The sequence below is a fragment of the Chironomus tepperi genome, unplaced genomic scaffold (genome assembly GCF_022539635.2).
Source record: "Chironomus tepperi strain 1889 unplaced genomic scaffold, CSIRO-AGI_Ctep_v1 contig_335, whole genome shotgun sequence".
NCBI classification, from domain to species: domain Eukaryota; kingdom Metazoa; phylum Arthropoda; class Insecta; order Diptera; family Chironomidae; genus Chironomus; species Chironomus tepperi.
Window position 1 is genome coordinate 3336073 of NW_027226457.1, and position 21498 is coordinate 3357570.

Here is a 21498-nt window from a genome sequence, read left to right on the forward strand (position 1 = left end):
CTAAAGTGAAGCCAGGATCCACCAAGTACCGACCCCCTCCCAAAATACGTCTCTGTCTCAGTCTTATGTCACAAAACGTGATTCTGAGCCACTATACAGCATTCTAGAGTCCTACAGACCTGGTGACGGATTAAGGACAAATTTACCAACTTGTGCTTCTCGGGCAATGCTAACAAAACTCCCATCAACTTCCAATTCCATCCCACACCATCCAAAACAACACCTTAACATTTTAATCTTAACCATAATAATCTGACAGTTATTGCCTTAAACAAACAGATCCCAAGACCTCATCATACTTAAGTTCCTTCCATCATCATTCCATAATCCAATTGCCATCCATTTCATTTCATAAACATTCACTCCAAAATAAGTAAAAATGCTCCGCAAACCTCACTTAATCAAAAACCATAAAGTCAACTTCACAAGATAAGAAGCTGAATATATATAAAAAATGAAGGAGGAAGGAGATGGTTGCTTTATTGAGCATACAAACAGTTTCTGTTGGAAATGAAATTAAATGAAGCAGTCTTGTAAACACAGACCTACGTTCGTTTCTCTCGAGATGAATAAAATGGATGTTGTAGTCATAATGGTATTGCATTATTATATTTGAATTATCATCGCAAGTCCTGTGATCTAACATTGCGGATATTTTAGGTTGATTTGAAAGAAATTGGATTTGATTCCAATCAGATCTGACTTGGTTAGATTCCCGAAAGGTATGAACTTAGGCATGACTAAGTCGGATTTGGATAAATCTATCACAAATCTATAGTCACGATTGACTGGATCTTGTAAGCATATTCATTGATACCAGAACAGTACACCGTGTTTGCTACAGCATCAAAATGTCGCGGTAAGACGCAAAAAAGCAGATCTCGAAGTTGACTCGGATTTTGTATTAAGTCGACAAGATGCAGCTCGGGATATCTATAAAATTCAGGTTTACTATCCACCAGAACACAACAACCCTTTGCCACTTCCACCCATCCTGACAAAATCATCCTAACAGTAAGTTCCTTCACTACGATGATGTAATAATTCCTTTCATACCACATAGATTATCGTCTGAATGTTGACTACACTGAATATTATATGAAATGCATCATATCTACAGACATTACAATTTTGTAGCATCATTAATCTTATTATCAATTTTTGAGATCATCATAATATGATATTGTGGATCATTTGGATAATAGAGGAGATTTTCTAATTTATTGTGGATTTATGGATGGATATTTTTTGATTGAAATTATTATCTGAGTTAGTTTAAGAATATAATTGAATGTAAAGTTAGTGGATATGTTGCAATTTATTTGAGTATCCGAGCAGCACAGTGGAATGACATATAGATGACCCTGACGGCATCTACACGTCTGCATATGGTCCATTTTGACGAAACAAATGGAATTTGCTGATGCTTGTCATTCAGGGTACTTAATCATGCAGCCTACCATTATAGCCTTTATCAAGCAGCCAAATAAATTCCTACTGCTTCTAAATTTCCACAGAATATGTCATTTCCAATTCAAGCCTAGTCTAAGCTCTACAGTTCCATTTCATACCTTATGACATTAACATAATATTATTTTCTACACAATTATATTCATCATGATAGGCAGATAGGAGGTGTAAAAAGATTAAAATTGATTTGCGGATGAAAAATTATGGATGAATTCCCGGAAGGTCGTCTGTAAAGTTTTTTTGGGTGATTATTTGCGGATGGAACTTTTTCACACTACAAATATAATTTTGATGGACATTTTTCTTATGAAGCGTCAATCATAAATTGATTGAGAGGATGTTGAAGGTTGAAAATTTGTAAATTGTTTAAAAAAGGAAGGGGATAAAGTTTAGTCGTGTGTGATGAAATGGATGTTGTAGACATTGGGGTGTATCCAGAAATGATGTAAGAATTTCAGAATTGGTACAAACTAGGTGAAAGAGTTCCTGGAAGGAAGCTGTCGATAGATACAACATTGCATTTGGTATTAGCAATTGGCAGGCGGAAGTCAGCGATAGAACTAACCAGCTTTATGCGACATCTGAGGGAGACCATGGATCACAGTTGATTTGTACGGCCAGCAAAGTAAGTAAGAAATAAGTAGGTGAAAGAGTCAGTCACAACTAGTCAGATGGGAAGCATTCTTTTGTAAGTGACGCAAAGGAAAGCAACATCTGGTCAAAACTGATGTTATGGACTTAATTGGACGATAAAGATAATAACAGGTCAATTATAAGTGTTCCTTAATCGCAACATTGAAAATTTGATCTTGTAGGATATTCAATGAGAAACATGGCGTAGGACGGCAATGAAGGAATGCCAGTTAGATGTAAAAACTGAGAATTTGTACAAACTTTGTGATACAGCCAGTAACAGAGTCAGATGGAAGGCATTTTGTAGCAATATAGACTCCAAGTCGGAGCATGATTCCAGTAAGTAAGTTCAATGCCTTTTTCAGACCATAACCCATAATAGTACAGGCTGCGTCTAATAAGTCATGCATATGTCTAGTCATAAACTTGATTTTTGTCTAATTTGCTATGAAGCTTCAAATTTACCTCATTGGAAACCTGTTGACTATAGCCAACTTCTGTTCCAAGCGACCAATGCCCAACAGAGGCCGATACTAGCATGCCAACTCTACAAATTCACAACTAGACATAAAGTTGACTAATCGCTGTCTGTTCCGCCCAACTAAAGCGAATATTCGAGTATTTAGCCATTGAATAATCAAACAATTCATTAAAAATTAAATTTGCCCGATAAAAAAATTTAATGATAAACTCAATGAACAGCATAGTCACTTAATAACAGTGATTATAGTCATAACACAGAGCTTTAATTAAAAATTTTCATAATTAAATTACTGAGGTGAAATATTTAAATTTATATAATTGCATTTTATTGCTGAATTTAAAGCAGACAACTGCCATAATATATGTTCATGCTTAATTCTCGCACCAAAGCCACACTTAATAAGCTACATTAAGCAGTTTGAGTAATCTTCTCAACTACATTTCCTTCGTGTGCTGATTTTTATTACTTGCTAAAGTTTTTAATCCATTTATTTTAGATTTTCTTCTTTTTACTGTCTTTTTACTCAATTCATTGCCTTTTTGTGCTTATTCATTCTGTTTTCGGAACAAGAATAAAGAATAAATTCAAACACGAAAATTCAATTATCATAAATCTCTTCTTTTTGAAACTTTTTTTTTCAATTTGATTTTAATTTTTATTATTATTATACTTCTTTTAAGTCGTGTATTTGAAGGTGGAAGTGCTTTTTTCAAGTTTTTTATGTAAATATTGTAGAATTTTAAATTTTCTTTGCAGCATGTGAATGAATTTGTTTGTTAAAGCATGAAGTACTTGAAGACTTGCCTATTAAGAATGCCAATAAAAGTTGGTGGATCATATCATGCAAAGAGGGTGCTTTAATGGTATAGAAATAACACTAAGGTACCTAAAAGCAGTCTCATTGCCTGTTGATGTATCATATCCAATACAATTAGGTTTATGGTTTCATATTATAAATTATTTAATCAAATTGTTCTCAAAAAGCATAAGTCTTTAAATTGATCCTTAACTTAGCATCAGGCTATCGGGACTCTGGCATGGTGCCGAAATGTTGTGACTCTGGTTACATTGTTCCAGATTTAAATCGAATCTTGTATCAAGTCACGCCGTCCTCGGGATATATTTTCGGACGGTTAATCGAACTGTGCTTTTTGGGCTTGCTATGGTATTTCCATAATTTTATGGCAGCAAATTAGTGTGCCGTGACACGTGGGTTGCCCACCACTGACGAAAAATGAAAAATTGACCTTTTTGAAACCCCCTTTTGAGAGCTGTAATCATCCAGAAACAAGCCATTCTAAAATTTTAATTCCTGGTATATAAATTCACCTTCCAGTATTCCTTCCTAAAAAACCTTAATAAAACTTAATCCCACATCTATAAAATTCTGAATGAAAAATTCTTTTACAAAAAAAACTAAAAATGTCATTCAAAAAATTCCTGAAATTTTCCTACAAAAAACAATCCTTGTGTACATAAATAAAAAAAGCATATTTTCCGAAGCACTTGCTTCCCTTTCTTCCTTAAATTCACAACAACAACAAAATATTTCGTACATGTTATATTTAACATTTCATGTACACAAAAGCTCTTATAGCAAATATGGCACAAAATTTTTATTTTTATTCTCTCAAAAATGAATGAAAAAATGTGTGCTACATCGACAAGCGGCAGCATCAATGTGTATGAGGATATTCAGGAGTGGGCAACCTTTTTTTCGCGGCACACCTTGATGATGAGCTTCGATCAAAACCGCACGGTTCATGTCATTTCCAAACAATTTTGTCGACACATTAGTGCAGTGCTGTGCAACACGTGTGTCGCGGTACACGATTGTGCGGTTTTTGACGAAGCTTACGGTGTGCAGCAATAAATAAAAGGTTCCGAATCACTGCATTAGTGTTCCGCGTCACACAGGTTACCCATCACTGCCATATGCAGAGGTGAATATGAAATATGAGACAAAAAAAGGAAACAGCATTTAAATTTTAATCGAGTATAAGTGTTGATAACTTTTAAGCATAAATTGTCGATTCATAATTCAATTAAGCATCACAAAAGCAAGCATTTCAATCCCGCATGCTCAAAACCTTTTTTTAGACACACGGAACGTAACGTTTGACAACGTAATTATACATACAGCTGAGGGCATTATCATTTTATCATACGAGTCATAAGTGGCATATTAAGCATCATTTGATTCCAACAACAAAAAAAGCTCTCTTTCCGTCTGCTTTTTGTTCCAGTTCGTGCTTTTTAATGGCTTTCCTTGCTCTTCTTCTTCATCCAAGCATTTGCTTTAAATTGTATGTTGTATGCTCTCGTGACCTAATTTTTTTCTTTTGCATCTTTATGTTACACTTGTTTGCATGAGAATCTTTTAAATTTTTGATGAATGCTGGGAGGGGAGAAAGCATGGCTCAATTTTGTTCTGACTTGATGGAAGATGGTTGAGGTTTTTCTTTTTATACTTGAGGAATTTTCTAGAAAAATAATTGGCATAGCAAAAGGAGGTGGTGAGATTATGGCTTGAGAGTGGCTAGAGGGGAGCTTTATGGAGTTACGACATTTCTCATTGGACAAAGTTCTTCAAAATATGCAAACAATCACTCAATTGACTTTCTAACTGCCACATCGCATTGATTACAACACCACTGTGACTGATACTGCCACACCACTGTGACTGTCACAACGCTGTGACTGCTACACCGCTGTGACTGTCACAACACTACGACTACAACACCACTGTGACTGCTAAACCCCAATGTTACTGCCACATCGCTGTGATTGCCACACCGCTGTGACTGAACCACCACTGTGACTGCCACACTGCTGTGACTGCCATACCACTGTGACTATCACGCCGCTGTGACTGCACAACAACTGTGACTGCTACAACGCTGTGACTGCACTACAACTGTGACTGTCAGACCGCTGTGACTGTCACGCCACAGTGACATCCATAAATCCTATTTTCCCCCCTGCTTCATTACACAACCAAGCCAATTAAACACACAACAATTAATTGCTGCATTTTAATTAACAATTTATGATTAAAACCCACGCTGCATGCTGTTTGATAAAATGCCAATAAACCTCGCACTTTTGCAATTAATTCAAATCAAATATAATAATTTTTCCTGGAATATTATTACATCTTTCTGTAACTTACCCCCCTACAGCAATTTACCCTTCCAAGAAGATATTCCTATTATTATTGAAACTCAAAGCATTTTGTTACAGCATCTACATACAAATTACTTATGTTTCGTGCATGTAGTAAAAACAAAAATTTCGAATAAACTCCCACATTGAGACTTCCAGTTACTTGCTTTTTACTTCATCCGCGTGTATATTTTCATGTCTCCTCCTGTTCATGTGAAAATGAACGGAAAGCTGATTTATATTAAAGTATTTTTTCGTGACGATGTTGTAACTGACATTAATGGTTGTGCATAAATTTTCATTATTATTGAATATTTTTATTGTTGATATACGCAATGCATGAGTGAGGAGGGCAGGGTTGGCACTCCATGGGTATCTAGGCTAAGTGTGTGTATTTGGGGATTGGATGGAAGGGATCAATCTTGAGATAAAGCATCTATTGGCGCATTCTAGTCATCAGCGAATCACCATGCAGGAGAGTAGCTCGAAATATACCGAGGAAGTAGTCTTCCAGTGTTAAAGGCAGTAATAGGCAACCTGTGTGCTGCGGTACACTAGTGTGCTGTGCCATGATCCGAAGGACGTAAGCGATTTCGGTCGTAGCTTACCAATAATGTAAGCTGTGGCATAAAATAGGCTGTCTACCACTAGTTTAAGAAGAGAGAGAGAGACCCAAGCATACTCATGTTGACCCCACAAAGCCCTTCTTGGCTCTGCCCCTGCCAACAAGTCACCATTATAACCACAAAAGCCTGAAAGCTTATATGTACCTTGATTACATCATAAAGGTTCAATAACGTCCAATAATTGGGACTTGAACCTGTATTTGACTCAATATCAAACTCAGATCATGTCCTAAAAATCCAATCATTTAAGCACCAACACCCAAAAATCACCTCTGACATGTGTACATAAATACTAAATTCTTGTTTTCGGTTCACTTTTTTTTCATGTTCAAGCTTCAGTTTGTGGCAATGAATTGTAGCGAGGAACTAAACGAAGTGAAGGTGATTTATAGATGATTGTAGAAAATTTTGGAGTGAAGGAAATGATTGGAAAAATACGAACTGAATGTGCTGCATTTTTTATAGGAAAAATTGGAATTTTAAATTTTTATGGCATTAAAGTTACTTCCAGTTGAATAATTTCATGCCATAAATCCCAAAATTCAATCATCCACATCAATTTTGTTGCATTATACACAGCAAGGTGCTGAAATTCATCTACATGCCCAATCACTTTCAAACTCATTTCATCTAATGCATATTTATACATTCTCATAAACATCTTCATCAAACTCTACAATCAAGATGTTAGGCATAAAGATAAATTTATGTAATTTTAGGTAATATCTGTGGATAAATCTCTTTTATAAGCATGATATACATTATGAAATTTGATATTATTTCCTTTTTGTTTTTTCATCATGTAATCTGATTTATCTTCTTCTTTTTTGCATTTCTAAGAAAGGCTTGCTGTTTTCATAACACACGCTTTCGTTCTTGTTTTTCTTGTGGTGTTTTTGCTGCTGTTAACGAAATTTGTTTTGGATTGTCGGATTGACTTACATAATTGAAATTGAAGAAGAAATTGTTATTTAAATTTAGACTTTTTTTGTTTATATTCACAATTAAAGGTAAATTTAGAGCCTGATCTGAGGCTTATTTTTCGGTAGGGCTATATGCTTGGTGATATTTTAGTCAAGATAGGATATTGAACCATCTCGTGGTACTGTGGTGAGCAACTTACATGTTGCGGAACACTACAAAAAGGTTGCCCACCTCTGGACTAAGATGTGCCGTGACAAAAAAAAGGTTGTCCAACACTGCATCAGCGTAAAGCAGTGTAGTTTAAACATGGTACTAAGCCACGATTAAAACCACAAATGGCATTCCGTTCATGTCATTCTCAAAGAAATTTGGCGGTACATAAGTGTGCCGTGACACATAGTTTGGACAACACTGGCGTAAAGCATCAGGAATGTTTGTTATATGAGTCACAATCCTGATCTATGGAAATTAAACATAATTTGAAGGAAAGCTGTAAATTTTAGCCTAAAGGGCGACTATATACACCAGTGTCGATCAACTTGTGTGTCGCGGCATACCAATGTCTGGAAAACCCAAAAAAATGTTCACGAACCCTATGCCATGTGTGGTTTCGGTACCTCCAAGATATGCCGCAAAGAACAAAAAGTTGCCCACCACTGATATACACGATTCTAGCTATCCCCTTCTGAATACGCTTCTGCCAGCTATATCTACCCTCAAAAAACTTTCCCACTTGACATCATAATTCCTACCAAATTGTCAAAGCAACAAATTCAACAGATTCTCAGTTCATTATTTAAGACCTAATAAAATTATAAATCCAATTTAGTCGTAGAGAGACAATATTGTTGCTAAGAAGATGACAAGAAAAAGTAAGGAACAAAAATTCCAAACTCAATCAAGAATGTGAATAAGTTTTTTTGTCATTTTTCCGGCATCGCAAACAAATTTTTTTCTCAGTTCTTCTTAGTTCCACTTTGTATAATAACAATAATAAAAGTAATTTTCTATCTCATTCTTACCTTCATTTTAGGGCACGGCCAAAAGATGATATTTTTGTTATACAGCATTGAAAGTTCCGTCGACAGAACATCACAATACCCTGAAATGTCATCTTGCGAACTTGTGGCTGTATGACGATATGATGAGTCATTAATTTTATTATCATCGCTGTTTAATTTCGATACATTATTCAATACATAAATGATTGTTGAGTATCTTGAGTCCTCCGAATGCTTTATAAGCGATCGTAAATCTGAAAATGAAGAGGAGATAAGGATGAGAAAAAATATTAAGTTTTATGCCAAAGTTTTATTATTTATGATTTGTCTTGCTGTGATTTCAGCTTCTTATTTTTTTTTGTCGAAGTCTCTTACTATCTCGACTTGATAATGTTGCTAAGTATTATTCTGATTATTAATACACTTGTAAATTTAAGAGTTTAGCTTAGTTTTCACCTGAAGGCATACTTCGAAAGCACAAGGCGTAAAAATGGTCGAAAATCTGGCATCAGTGCGACTTTACTCTGGTTTGAGACCGAATTTCATCAAATCGAGCCTAGCATCAAAGGCTTGGCTCTATGCCGACTTGACTTTGACCTAAAACCGGATTTCATCAAATCTGGTCTGGTACCAGAGTCACTCTGGCTTGAGGCTGGATTTGTCGGCCATATCTACGACTTGTGCCTTAGTCATATCCTCTAATATAGAATGAACTTGTTTTTTTATTATGCAGTCCTATTCAAGTACTATTAGGGGTTATGGAGAGAGATGGACGTTGTATTTATAGTTTGTTATGGAGAGGGGCCGTGGTTCTTAAGGCTCTTAGAGTGGAGTGACTTAAAAAGACGATTTTCCTCGTTACGCATTAACTGAACAGTCCCTTTGTCCTAAGATATTATCAAATTGACTGTTCCAAAAATCCAACTCAACTCGACTAAGCTTAAGAGTATTAACATACCAGTAAATACCCAACAAAACGTCTCCCAACTCCGTCCAGAGCTTATCTTTCAGTCCCCCCTCTTATCTTTCAAAACTTCCTAAAAATAAATAAAAACTCTCTGTCTCTTCAGAGAATACATAACCGTGAATGACATAAGAAGCTTACACAAGTACACACAGCAGCAAAAAAAGAAATGTCTTGAATGTCTGCGGCCTGAGAAGATTGCCTTCTGTCAATTGGCAAGCAAAACTTGTAAGCTCCTTAAAAAATATCGTAAAAAAAGATTCTTTGTGTCAACGTGGTCGAGGCTGAACAAAAAAAAATTTGATATTCATGGTGGAAAAAAGAACCGTCCATTCATAGTCAGTAGTCTTTAAAGTAATTATATGACATCCATTAATTCTCTGACTTTACCGGTGCTGTTTTTATGAATGTAAATATTATTTCTGTGGAAGTGAAATTGGAATTACGTGAGAATTTTTTTAACGGACGTGACTAGAGGCACATGAGGAAGATTGAACGATTTTTATTTAATTTTGGTTCCAACTGTCGAGTGGTTGTTGATTTTAAATTATTTGAAGTTTGTGTTGTCATTTGTTAGTGACGTTTGGTAGAAATGAAGGTTTACGCCCTCAGCAATGCTATATGGCCGCTAGAGCATCATTGGGCGGCCATATAGACGACAAGATGTCAAAAAGAAATGGAGCTGTACTACAAAATTGCAGAGCTCGAAGTCGACTTGACTTGACTTGACTTGACTTGCCGTGAATTGACTCAACTTGACTCGATTCGATTCAATTCAAATAGACTGGACTGAGTCAAGCTCTATACAAAATACAAGTCAACTTCAAGTTCTGCCATAAAACCTTCAAAATCCTCAACAACAATTCTCACTGCATCATCACATCCCACATCCATCAACACTTTATTCTTCCGAATTTTAAACAAAAACACCACAATATCCGTAACTAGACACATCTGAGCATTAATTAACCATGACGACAAAATCGGTCATTTTATGATGCGGATTCATTCAACAAGCAAAAAAATCATTCCGGCATGTGTTTAACTGCACCAAAAGTTCAACATTTGTCACCTGATTGACATTGATTCGTATCTGAGGATATATACAGACATTGAACATAGATAGTCGATGATTTATTGATTTAATTTTTTTTTTTCGTCTGTTTATTCTAGAAAGAAGAAGCTTCACATCGTCACGTTGATTTATTCAACCATTCAGCATAACATGTGAAAGCACCCCCCCATTCCATTCCATTTTAACCTGATTGATGCGGAATTAATTTTAATTTATTTTATGTTTGTTATTTTACTGCCACATGAAAATAACAATACATAACGAATTAATTAAAATGACTGTGCCACGAGCAGTGAATCATTCATTAATAAATAATTTTTAAAATAGTTGTTTATCTGGTTGCTGATTCTATGTTGTGCATCGTGTTTTTATTATGACATGTTATTATTATTGTGTATGAACATTGTTTGTGTACGAGAAATGTAAACGATTCATGCAGCTTTTTAAAATAATTAATTTGATTGATTTATGCTGAATGAATTGGGAATTGGGATTGTTTTTTATATGTGGGAGGTCCAACCCACGCGATATGATACTCTCCAGATAGACACAATCCTGGCAAACATAGTTGCTGATTGGCAATTTTCTATTCTTAATGAAGCTGTTCAGTAAGCAACTTAATGAGCTTGTGGCTTTTTTGGCTAGCAATTGTTGTTTAGAACCTTACTACTTCTAAACAGAGCTCGAAGTCGATATGGCTGAACACGACTTGAGTAGGTTTGAGTAGGTTTCGAGCTCTGCTTCAAAGATTCTAGAGAAGGAACATCACTTCCCTACAACTTAGCCCGAGCGAGATTCGAACCCACGTCTTACGATTTTCGGTAGCATATTCCTACTACAGCTAAAATGTCCGTCAAAAGAGCTCGTGGACCTCCAAAGAACTCTTGTAAGGGAGCTGTCGATAGAGAGATTATTGCTCTTGGTATCGGAAATTAGCAAGTGGAAGCCAGCGATAGAGCCAGCTTCAGACTCAAGTTTGAGGTCATGGATCACAACTGATTTATACGACCAGCGAAGAAAGTAAGTAAGTAAGCAAGAGACTCAAATTACGCCTTGTGATTTTCGGTTGCATGTTCCTCCTACAGTGTCCTTGCAGTGTCCTGCGAAAAGATTGCTCACCACTGGATTAGATCAAGCCCCAACCTGTCACCTACCGAAGAAATCACAAACAATCCAAACTCAATTGCCATAAAACAGCCGAAAAAATTCCGTCCCCAAAGGAGTCATGATTGCAAAAAAAAATGATTGCCTGCAATTTTTTATTCAAATCCAACAAGTATTGAAAAATTCGTGCCTTCATCTTGATTCCTTAAATCGCCTTAGAGATTATTGCATACACATAACTTTCGTCTTTTTCCGCACAACGTGAGCCAATGTAGACAGGAAGAAGAACAAAATTTTTTTTTCGTCAAGGCGATGAACATCAATTTGTCATTTGCAGTTCTGGTCGTTCTTTTTATTATCGTTGTGTGACCTTTTAAGTCGTGCTTATATGAAAGCTTATTGCATCATTTCGATATTATTTTTTATTGCATTATCGAATATGTGTACTGAATATGACTGATGATTATGTAAATGTATGACTGTATAAAGGAAGTAAACATTCATATGAATCAAGATTTTCATTTGATTTTATTGATATTACAATGAGGGTCTTTAGGTATCATGTCAAGATAATTTGATTATTTCAGACAGTTTTATGGCCATTCGAGGTAATTTTTTCGGCATTGTTGGAGGAATTAGGATTGTAATGAAGTTTATGGATTGCCTGTTGATAAGTAGGAATGTTAGAAGTACATCAATTTGGGTTTTAGTTCTAGCATTGGCTAGAATTGAAAATTGGCAAGTATTGGACGATTAAAGAGTAAGCTTCAGAGGTAGGCAAAGTGAGGTCATGGATTACAATTGATTTTTAAAGTCAGGATGTATACTTGCATTAGCATCAAATACCTTACAATGAGATTCGAACCACTATAGCCAAAATCTATTGACGCTTCGAGCCTTAACGTTGTTTAACGAGGTTGGGCCCGCCAGGCCTCAAACTAAGTCCGTACCGTTTACCCTAGGTACTAGGGTAATATAGGCTGAAGGGCTTTGGACACCTGTATTACGAGTCACTGCCCTTTGCAATCCCTAATAATAAGGACGTTCTCAATATCATCCACAAATCAATCATAAAATAATTAATCTCCACTAATTTACAGCATCTCCAATCACTATACCCTCTAAAATGTCATCATCATAGTTATAAATTCACTACATTATTCCCAACAGTCTTTCCATCCCCCTGCAGCAATATTTCCAACAAATTCAATGTCATCGCTTGCTTTTCAGCAATCACAAAATTGCGCAACAAGTTAATTGAGAGCGAAAATCATGTGATGAATAATAAAAAAAATACTGTTTGCTGCTGCTGCTGCTCGCTGATATCTGATCTTGAATTAAATTACGATTCTGTTTGCAAATGTGGGAATATTTACTCAGCGCTGCCATTTTATTGAAAGTTCACATAATCCCGACAAACGATATGTGATATCAAGGTACATGAAAATATCATCAGATGCATTTACCTTTAAGCAGATTAAATTTTATGTACAAAAAAAGGCACTTTAATTATGATGCTGGATGATGATTCTCATAAATCGATTTTCAATGAGATACATACAATTTATGCCAATGTGTGCTTGTAAAAAGCCATAATCTCATATCATATGCTAATTATTTTCATGTATTCATGGCATTTTATGTATGATATCATCATTATTTTGGAATAATTTAAATGCTATTAAGTCAATTTCTCAAGTATTTTGTTATGTGGATTTTTGAATTGTTGATTCTGAAAATTTTGATTAAATAAATTTTGTGAAAATAAATAAATAATAGAAATTCTCATTGGAAGTAATTGTGATCTCAATTTAATGATTGTTATCAGACTAATGTTGGATTCTTTGTGGGTTGACTGACTTAAGTTGTGAATATTTTAATCCCGAGCGATACAGTGGCATAAATAGTCATAATGAGTCATATTCCCGAGTGTGCAAAAATATGTTATAATTAATTGATGGCAAGTTATTGTTCAGTTCATGTCTATTTCTAATGTATTTTTGTTTACTCGGGAATAAGTCGAAATCAGCAGTCACGTGGTCGTCAAGAAAACCTCGTTTCTTTTGTTAATATCATGACGCAATGGTGACTGACATGTTTTGCTGTTCGGGTTAATAAGTATGAATTCCTTTTGAACAAAATGTTCCGCTTTAAGGATTGTGGCAAAATGAGGAAAATAGTCAATATTGAAGGAATTACTTCAAAATGTTTTGAAAAGTCTGAGTTTGAATCCAACTAATAATGATGAAACCTGCCTCATGAATGAGGGTGTTTTGACTATACAGTTGGCCGTGGTTACTTCTCCGTACGACACATGGACCCATTTGGATGTTACATGAAGTTAGATCGAAGTCATTAATTTTAAATAGGTAGATACCTCCTCGCTTGAGATGGGCAGGTCATGTGAACAGTTGACAACAGGATGTCCCAGTATATAAAGTAACAATTGTAAACGATAAAAGATCGAAAGTTCCTGGATTGGATGTGCAGCTAAGGATGCTAGAAATAGAGCTGTTTATAGACGTTCTCTAAACTCGGCAATCGGCCTACGTGCGCCCCAGCCAAGGAAGTAAGAAGTAAAGTAAATAGACATCCCATTCCTCCCCCCTCCCCAATGCAGTGTTTTGTAGTACCAAAATGTGCACTCAGTAACAAAATTGTCCTTTCGTTCCTTGACCGTTACGTAATTTCCAAACGTTTCAAAAGTCAGAAATGTCAGCACCAGCACCATCTACTGTATCACATTCCAATGATTCCCATAAATATCTAAAGATCCAATAAAACATTCAACATGCAGCTGACGATGAAATATAGCAAATAGCAAAAAAATCTCATCGCGTCCTATTTAGTAAAATAATTTATCACAGCACTCAATTCAATAATCAATTTCAGTCATTTTATGTCACATTAATGTCAATCTCTAGTTAGCAATAGAATCAAGCAGCACAAAGGCACATGGATTCCCTCGAATAACAATTTTTTCATCTCACATTTACACTTACAAGTTCGGACTGACCTCGCAGCAGTGAAAGCGTCGAGTTTTTATTATTGAAAGTTATTTATTGCTTCATAAAAAATTGTTCAACTTTAACTTTTTAAACGGGTTCGAATGTGGGTGGAAAATATTTTTCCTTATTTTAATGCTGTTTTTCGCTCTTCAATTCCTTTCAGGTCACGTTTTGCTTTCCGAATATTATTAGCTGTTGATGAAAAAAAAAGCAAAAGAAAAGGAGAAAATCGCAAAAATATTCAGAAAAAGTTTTAGAATTAAATTAGCGACTTTTTCTTTTCCTTTTTATTTGCCATCCCTCGACAATCTCCGCAGTAATTTTTTAATGCACAATCATGGCAAGTTAATGAGAATGAAAAGGGTTTTTGCATTTATTAACTGTGAATGTCAGTTTGATGTTGCGATTTCTTTGTAGCTTTGTGAAGGATAAGGTTGAATTTTCAATGAGGTTATGCGATGCAGAATGCTAATTTGGATAATTCAATCAATTGTTGATAATTTTAGTTCCATTTATGAAATGGTCAGTCTTAGTCGAATAGTTGCATTCATTTTCGGACATTTATATTCATTTTTGGCAATTTATAATCATTTTCGGCTAATTACATGCATTTTCGGACAGTTTCATTCATTTTCGGTCAGTTTTGGCCAGTAACATTCATATTCGTACAGTTTTATTCATTTTCGGACAGTTACATTCATTTTATGTCAGTTTTATTCATTTTCGGTTAGTTTTGCTCATTTTCGGCCAGTTGCATTCATTTTCGGACATTTTTATTCATTTTCGGTCAGTTTCGGTCATTTTCGGTTAGTTTAGTTCATTGTCGGCCAGTTTCATTCATTTTCGGCTAGTTTTAGACATTTTGGAGCAGTTTGATTCATTTTAGGTCAGTTATACTACTTTTCGGCCAGTTTCATGCATTTTCGGTCATTTTTTTGCATTGTCTTCCAGTTTTATTCATTTTGGTCCAGTTTTATTCATTTTCAGTCATTTTTAATCAATTTCGGCCTGTTTTTGATATTTACGGTCAGTTTCATTCATTTTCGGTCAGTTATATTCAATCTTGAACAGTTTTATTAATTTAAGGTCAGTTTCATTCATTTTCGGTCAGTTTTAGTCATTGTCGGTCAGTTTAATTCATTTTCGGCCAGTTTTATTCATTTTCGGACATTTTTACTCATTTTCGGTCAGTTTCATTCATTTTCGGTCAGTTTTATTCATTTTTGGTCAGTTTCACTCATTTTCGGTCAGTTTTAGTCATTGTCGGTCAGTTTTGTTCATTTTCGGTCAGTTTTATTCATTTTTGGCCAATTACATTCATTTTAGTAATTTTATTTAATTCTTGGCTCTAAATTCCATCCAAAGATTCCTCACACTTTCTTTTACAAATGCGCCAATCGTATTTCCGTGAATATTCAACAATCTGTTACAGTCACAGCGGGAATTCATGAAAAATGATCATTATTTTCTCAAATCCTTATTACATAGCTAAAGAGATGGAAATTTGATACAAATTGCGCGCTATTTTTCTCTCATCCAAACCCGCCTGCTACCTTTCATTTGCCAAGACGAATAAGAGATATATTTCAAATGCATACAATTTAATTTCATCCAGTTATCCATGATCATCGTCTATCTATAACAATCTGACAACGATTGAGGAAATTGTAGAACGAGAGATGCAGCACAAAATGTTTATTAAAGTAAGACATGATGTCAGTATCACTTGCACATCCTCTACATTCATTATTATCTCTCTCCTTTTTCAACTGAAATGTGTATATGCTGTGGATATATATTAGATACATTCATTGCCTTGCTGACATACATTCATTCATTGCCTTAAATAATGAATTCTCGGTATTTAAGGATGCGATGAAAAACATTCTCGTTATGCATGTTACATACATATCTTATGGATAATTGATGTAAAATCTAAAGAGTCATGTCTTTTTGTCAAGCTTTTTTGGGGTGTTGTGGTTGAACAAAAATTTGCATAGAAAGTGGTTTTTGGACTTTTTATGTGGAACTGGATGTTCAATTGATATTGTTCAAATTTCAGGTGGGAGTCAGGTTTGTTTGAGGTTTTTCATGGATGATTTCCATTCAATGGAAGTGTGAAGGTGACGATTTAATGTCTGTTTGCAGATCTAGAACATGCCTTATTTGACTCTACATAATGATTGATGCATCCTTCTCTGGTGGGAATCGAACCCACGTACAATCAGCCACAGAGGCATTATCCAAGCACTGGTAGATTCGACTATATATAGCTCGATACCCTAGATTCCACTCTTTTCAAACAGCACAAATTCCAAGAAGTCAATAACAATGATTAAATGGAGTTCCAGTTATATGATGCACTACGATGTTGATTAACCTGCTTTTTGTTCCTATTTGAAGCAAACATACTCAGCAAGATTATAATTCCTGCTAAACGCTGCTGACCTTTTTCAGTTCACGTGTCTGCTAATATCAATTTACATTCAATGTTTAATTAAAGCCTCATACCTTCATATCATCACTCTCTCAATTAAGGACTATGAACTTCATCATTCGCAACAGCAGTTCAAAGTAAGCAATCAAAAATTCAACAGCATGTATTTTTACATTGTCAGAAAAAGAGTCCATTGTTGGATTAAATATAAATCCACAATACTGACTCTTAAATTCGATGTAAATCCAGAGTTGGTAATCATTCAGGTACACATTTGATTCTTAAATTCAATTTTTAGGCATTGGAACTCCCGAACAGCACTAGAGAAAAGCTACGTCGCTATTTTACCGGTAAGACACGATGTTGTACTTAAAGCTGCTATTAGACTGATTTTGACACACCTTTCCGGCAGTGATCTACAACTCTGCCATAAAAATCATTCCTGCATGAATGCCTGAGGACACCTGATGTTGACTTTTCATTTTTATGTAAATTGAGCAGCCAAAAAAAGTATCTGCGAAGTTTATAAAATTCATGAGCAATTGAAAGGCCATTGAATTGGACATCCACGTGGAAAATTAGGCAGATCAAACTTTTTCCATAAAGCTTGACTTTGTTTGTACTTCTTATTCCAAAAAAGTTTTTAAAAAATATGTAGTAATAAGCGCGAGCGAGGAGGTCGAAAAGAATCAAAGAAAAAATTTTTCATTTAAAAAGTTCCTTCTTAAAAGTTCTACGTGCTGTCTTGCCTGTGGCGATGTGCTAATATTATTCAATATTGTTTCAACTTTTCTCATTGAATAGCAATTTAGCATTCATAAAGAAGATCAGTTTTCATCAGATTATTGCTGTTTAAAGTTCAAAAAAAGGTAATAAAGATTGGGAAATTATTTCGAAAATCTTTCAGGCGTGCTTTGAATAAATTAAGTCTTATTTTATTGGTTTTTGATTATTTGAGGACGTTTGTGGAGGCTGATGGCTGGATATTAGGAAACTGGTAGGTATAATCATTCAGGAATCGAACCAAAACTTCCCAAAATTGCCAAAAAAAAGTAATTCATCCCTCTCATTAACGACAATTCTCATTTTATAGGAATCGAACCTGAACATTTCATTAATTATTAATCACGATTTTTTCGCAACTTATTTTGACATGTTTGTGATGTGGCTTAGTGTCCTTATCATCCAAAACTACATCCCTCAGCATTTTCAATACACATTCTCCCTGGCTCATTGAGCAGCAAATGTTCTCACATAAAATTAACGAAAAGGATCAAAATAGCAACAATAACAACTGAGACAGTACGAGACAAAGATTACTTTAACATTGTTCATGACATGTCCTCCACAATACATGAACAGTAAGTAAAAATCAAATAAAATAAATTTTATAGTCAGTCATCAAGGTGATCCAACTTACCATCTCCACTTGTAAATGCTATTCGTCTATCGTCTGGAAACTCAACACCAAACATTTTCTTAAATTCAATAAAGCTATTGTAGACTGATGTAATGTTAGTGCCATTCGACATAATCACAAGGCTCTCGGTCAGATTATTATTATTACTATAAATATTTTTACTACTATTATTATTGTTAGGGGTTTTATTCACAGCAACGGAATTAGATGATGCTGTATTTCTAGCGTTTCGTGCCAATGTTGATGGAATAGTTGTGAATAGGATGAGGAGAAATGCAAGGAAGAGTAAGTGTCGAAAGGTTATCACCAGCTGCGATACCAGAAATTTATTTTGATTTGACGTCATGTGGACTACTCAGACAGGTCTTTAAACTTATCCACTATGTTCATTTGAACACTACTATATTTATGATTTCGAATAATATTTTTTTTAGGTTAGAATGTTTACGATCGATTTTATGATCACTTTTGAACACGTAATTGACTCCATTCTTGATAAATTTTGCTTGCTCACAGCTGATTTATGAGTTTTTGTTAAAATTTCACTTTTTTATTCACTAATTTTGATTATTTTTATGATTAAACTTCCGATATGGACATCGAATCCAATGTCAATGATGTCTGAGATTTTTAAATTCGATATAAACTTTTGCTGACTCATACACATTGGCAATAATAATACTATTCCTTATTTTATGTCATAACATGAACTACGTGATTTACTATTCATGAAACATTAACATTCAATGCATATAAAAAGGATGTGCAACTTATTTTTCTGTTATTCCTTGTTCCTTTATAATGAAATTCAAAAAAGCAAAAAAGAAAAAAATCGAGAATAAAATGAGGAAATAAATCACATCAGCACATCCTTCAGCATCTGTGACACATTGTTTGTGTAACTCTTATCCAAGCATCTAGCACATAGGAAGGAGGAAAATGTATTGTGATGAAGAAAAAAAGCATGAAGACGGGAAATATCTAGAATTTATCATCATTTAACATCAACATTATTTTCCACTATTCATGTCTAACGAACTTGTAACACACAAAAAGAAAAGCTCTTTCCATTCAGACACACACACAAAATTGACTGCTCTGTGCTCAACGTGCTGGAAAAGAGAAAGTTCTTCATCTACCGAAAAAAAAGTATAAAGTCACATGTTTGTCGTCGTTTTTTTTTTGTTCTGCACTTGAAAGTCACTGTGCTCTGTGTCTTGTTTATTGTTTACTGCTTGCTTATTAATCTCTTAACAAGAATCTCTCGACTCACTTTATACTGTTTTTTTCATCCACATTTCTATCTAATTAAAAAAAATTTCATCTCTTCTCTCTTTTTCACATGACATAACTATTTTTTCACAGTTCCTTTAACACACGAGATGTAAACATCGTTAGATATTTGTCATATTTTTTTCATCTACTTCCACTATTTTTATTTTTCTTGCTTGTTATGATTATACACACGAAAATGGAGATGAGATCTTGACTTTATTTGCTTCTTTCACTTATTTTTTTTTGTTCCTTTATTGAATCTGTAATGAGAGTAAGAAAAAAAAAAGTTGAGAATGAATTAGAAATGAGGCAATGAATTTGAATTGAATTAATTGAATTGAATAGGTTGATAAGGGATTGACTTATTTTGGGGGGTCATTCACAAATTATGGCTAATTCACTTATAAATTAACAAAAACAGCGTGCAGTTTAAGTTTCCCCAAGGGCCCCAGGATTACCCATATTGCTCCGATCCAATATTCGTTACTGAGTTGACGTGACTCTGGTATGCTGTCAGGTCATTTTACCTCTGGCATGATGCCAGAACTTGAATTTATTAACCGACTAGTGTTATTTGGATAATCTAAACTGTACATAGCATCATGCCAAAGACACGCCGATCTGGTACCAGATTTAAACCGAATCCCTCACCAAGTAAGAGCTGGCGTGAGCTTGCGACCTTATTTTTCATCGATTCACCGATTTATGCCGTTCAGGTAACAACAAAATAATTCGATCAGACTCTGTTACTCTTTCTACTACCTAGTTGGTAATAATTCTCAGTCCACCTGAGTCATTTCCACCCATATTGAACAAATCTTGATCCAGAGAAGCGCTATTTGCCTTTCTTTGTCTTGGACCCAATGATATGCCATTTTAATGCTAGAGTTATGCTGAATTTGACTTTTATAGGCAAAAATTCAGCCTAAAATGCGTATTTTTAGAAATATATCACCCGAGTGATATTCACTCACAAGTAGCTAAATTCAACCCAAAATTTTATTATATTCATCATTTACAGTAGTTGCCTCGTCAGATAAGTTGTCCATCACTGATTTACACTTAAGAATGCTTCTCTGGATCAAGACTTGTTCATATCAGGTAAACGTAACACAGGCACTCAATTCCCAAGGACCCTTAACAGACTTAAAGTATTCTTTCCTTTATGACCGCGATCCTGAGTATACTCAGTCAGGATGTTTGAGCATGTAAGTGCATTAACGAACGATCCCCACAAAAAAGGGTTAAATGGAAAATTCTCACACAAAAATTTCTCAACACTTGGAATGTTAGGTTGGAATTATTAATTAATCATCATCAATTGGATGGAATTTGCTGAAGGATCATAAATTTCTCGTCGATGTGGGTTGTTTGGTGAATAATTTATTAATATTTAATTGGATATTAGATACGAAGGATTTTTTTTTAAATAATAAAATTAAGATTATTGAGAGATGATGAGCCATCGTTATGCTGAATAGCTTATGATGTATGGATTACATAGTTTAATCGGATAAAAATTATCGGTACATGAAATGTAAGATCTACTCAAAATAGAATCAATAAAGATGATTATGAGTTTATATCCAATAAGGTAGCAAATTTAAGCTGAAAAGCTTCTGATCTTTTTGTAAAATACTAAAAAGGATTACTATATATGACATCGATTCCTGCATCGATTTGAAAATAGCAATTGCTTCTTTTGAAGATGATATATGAATGAAAATTTTGATTATTCAGCTCAATAGAAGCAAAACATGATCAAATTTTGAATTCAGATGTAGTTTCGTCAACCTACACGCTTGGATGGAGCATGATATGATGGTTTCAATCATCTTTGTGGAACTAAGCTTTGTGTTTCTTTGAAATTTGATATCTTAAGTATAATATTAGGTAAATTTTGAGGAGATTC

General features: G+C 34.7%; 1 protein-coding gene across 1 annotated transcript in view; it reads right to left on the reverse strand.

Moving 5' to 3' along the window:
• The window catches only part of LOC139093389 (uncharacterized), a 120613-nt gene extending 101655 nt beyond the window's left edge, over positions 1 to 18958 (reverse strand). Inside the window, exons 1-2 of the mRNA XM_070644092.1 lie at positions 18312 to 18958; positions 8325 to 8557 (exon numbers count right to left, since the gene is read on the reverse strand). Of these exons, the coding sequence (XP_070500193.1) occupies positions 8325 to 8557; positions 18312 to 18657 (579 nt within the window). The 5' untranslated portion in view covers positions 18658 to 18958. The remainder of the gene's footprint in view (positions 1 to 8324; positions 8558 to 18311) is intronic.
• Between the last annotated feature and the right edge of the window lie 2540 nt (positions 18959 to 21498).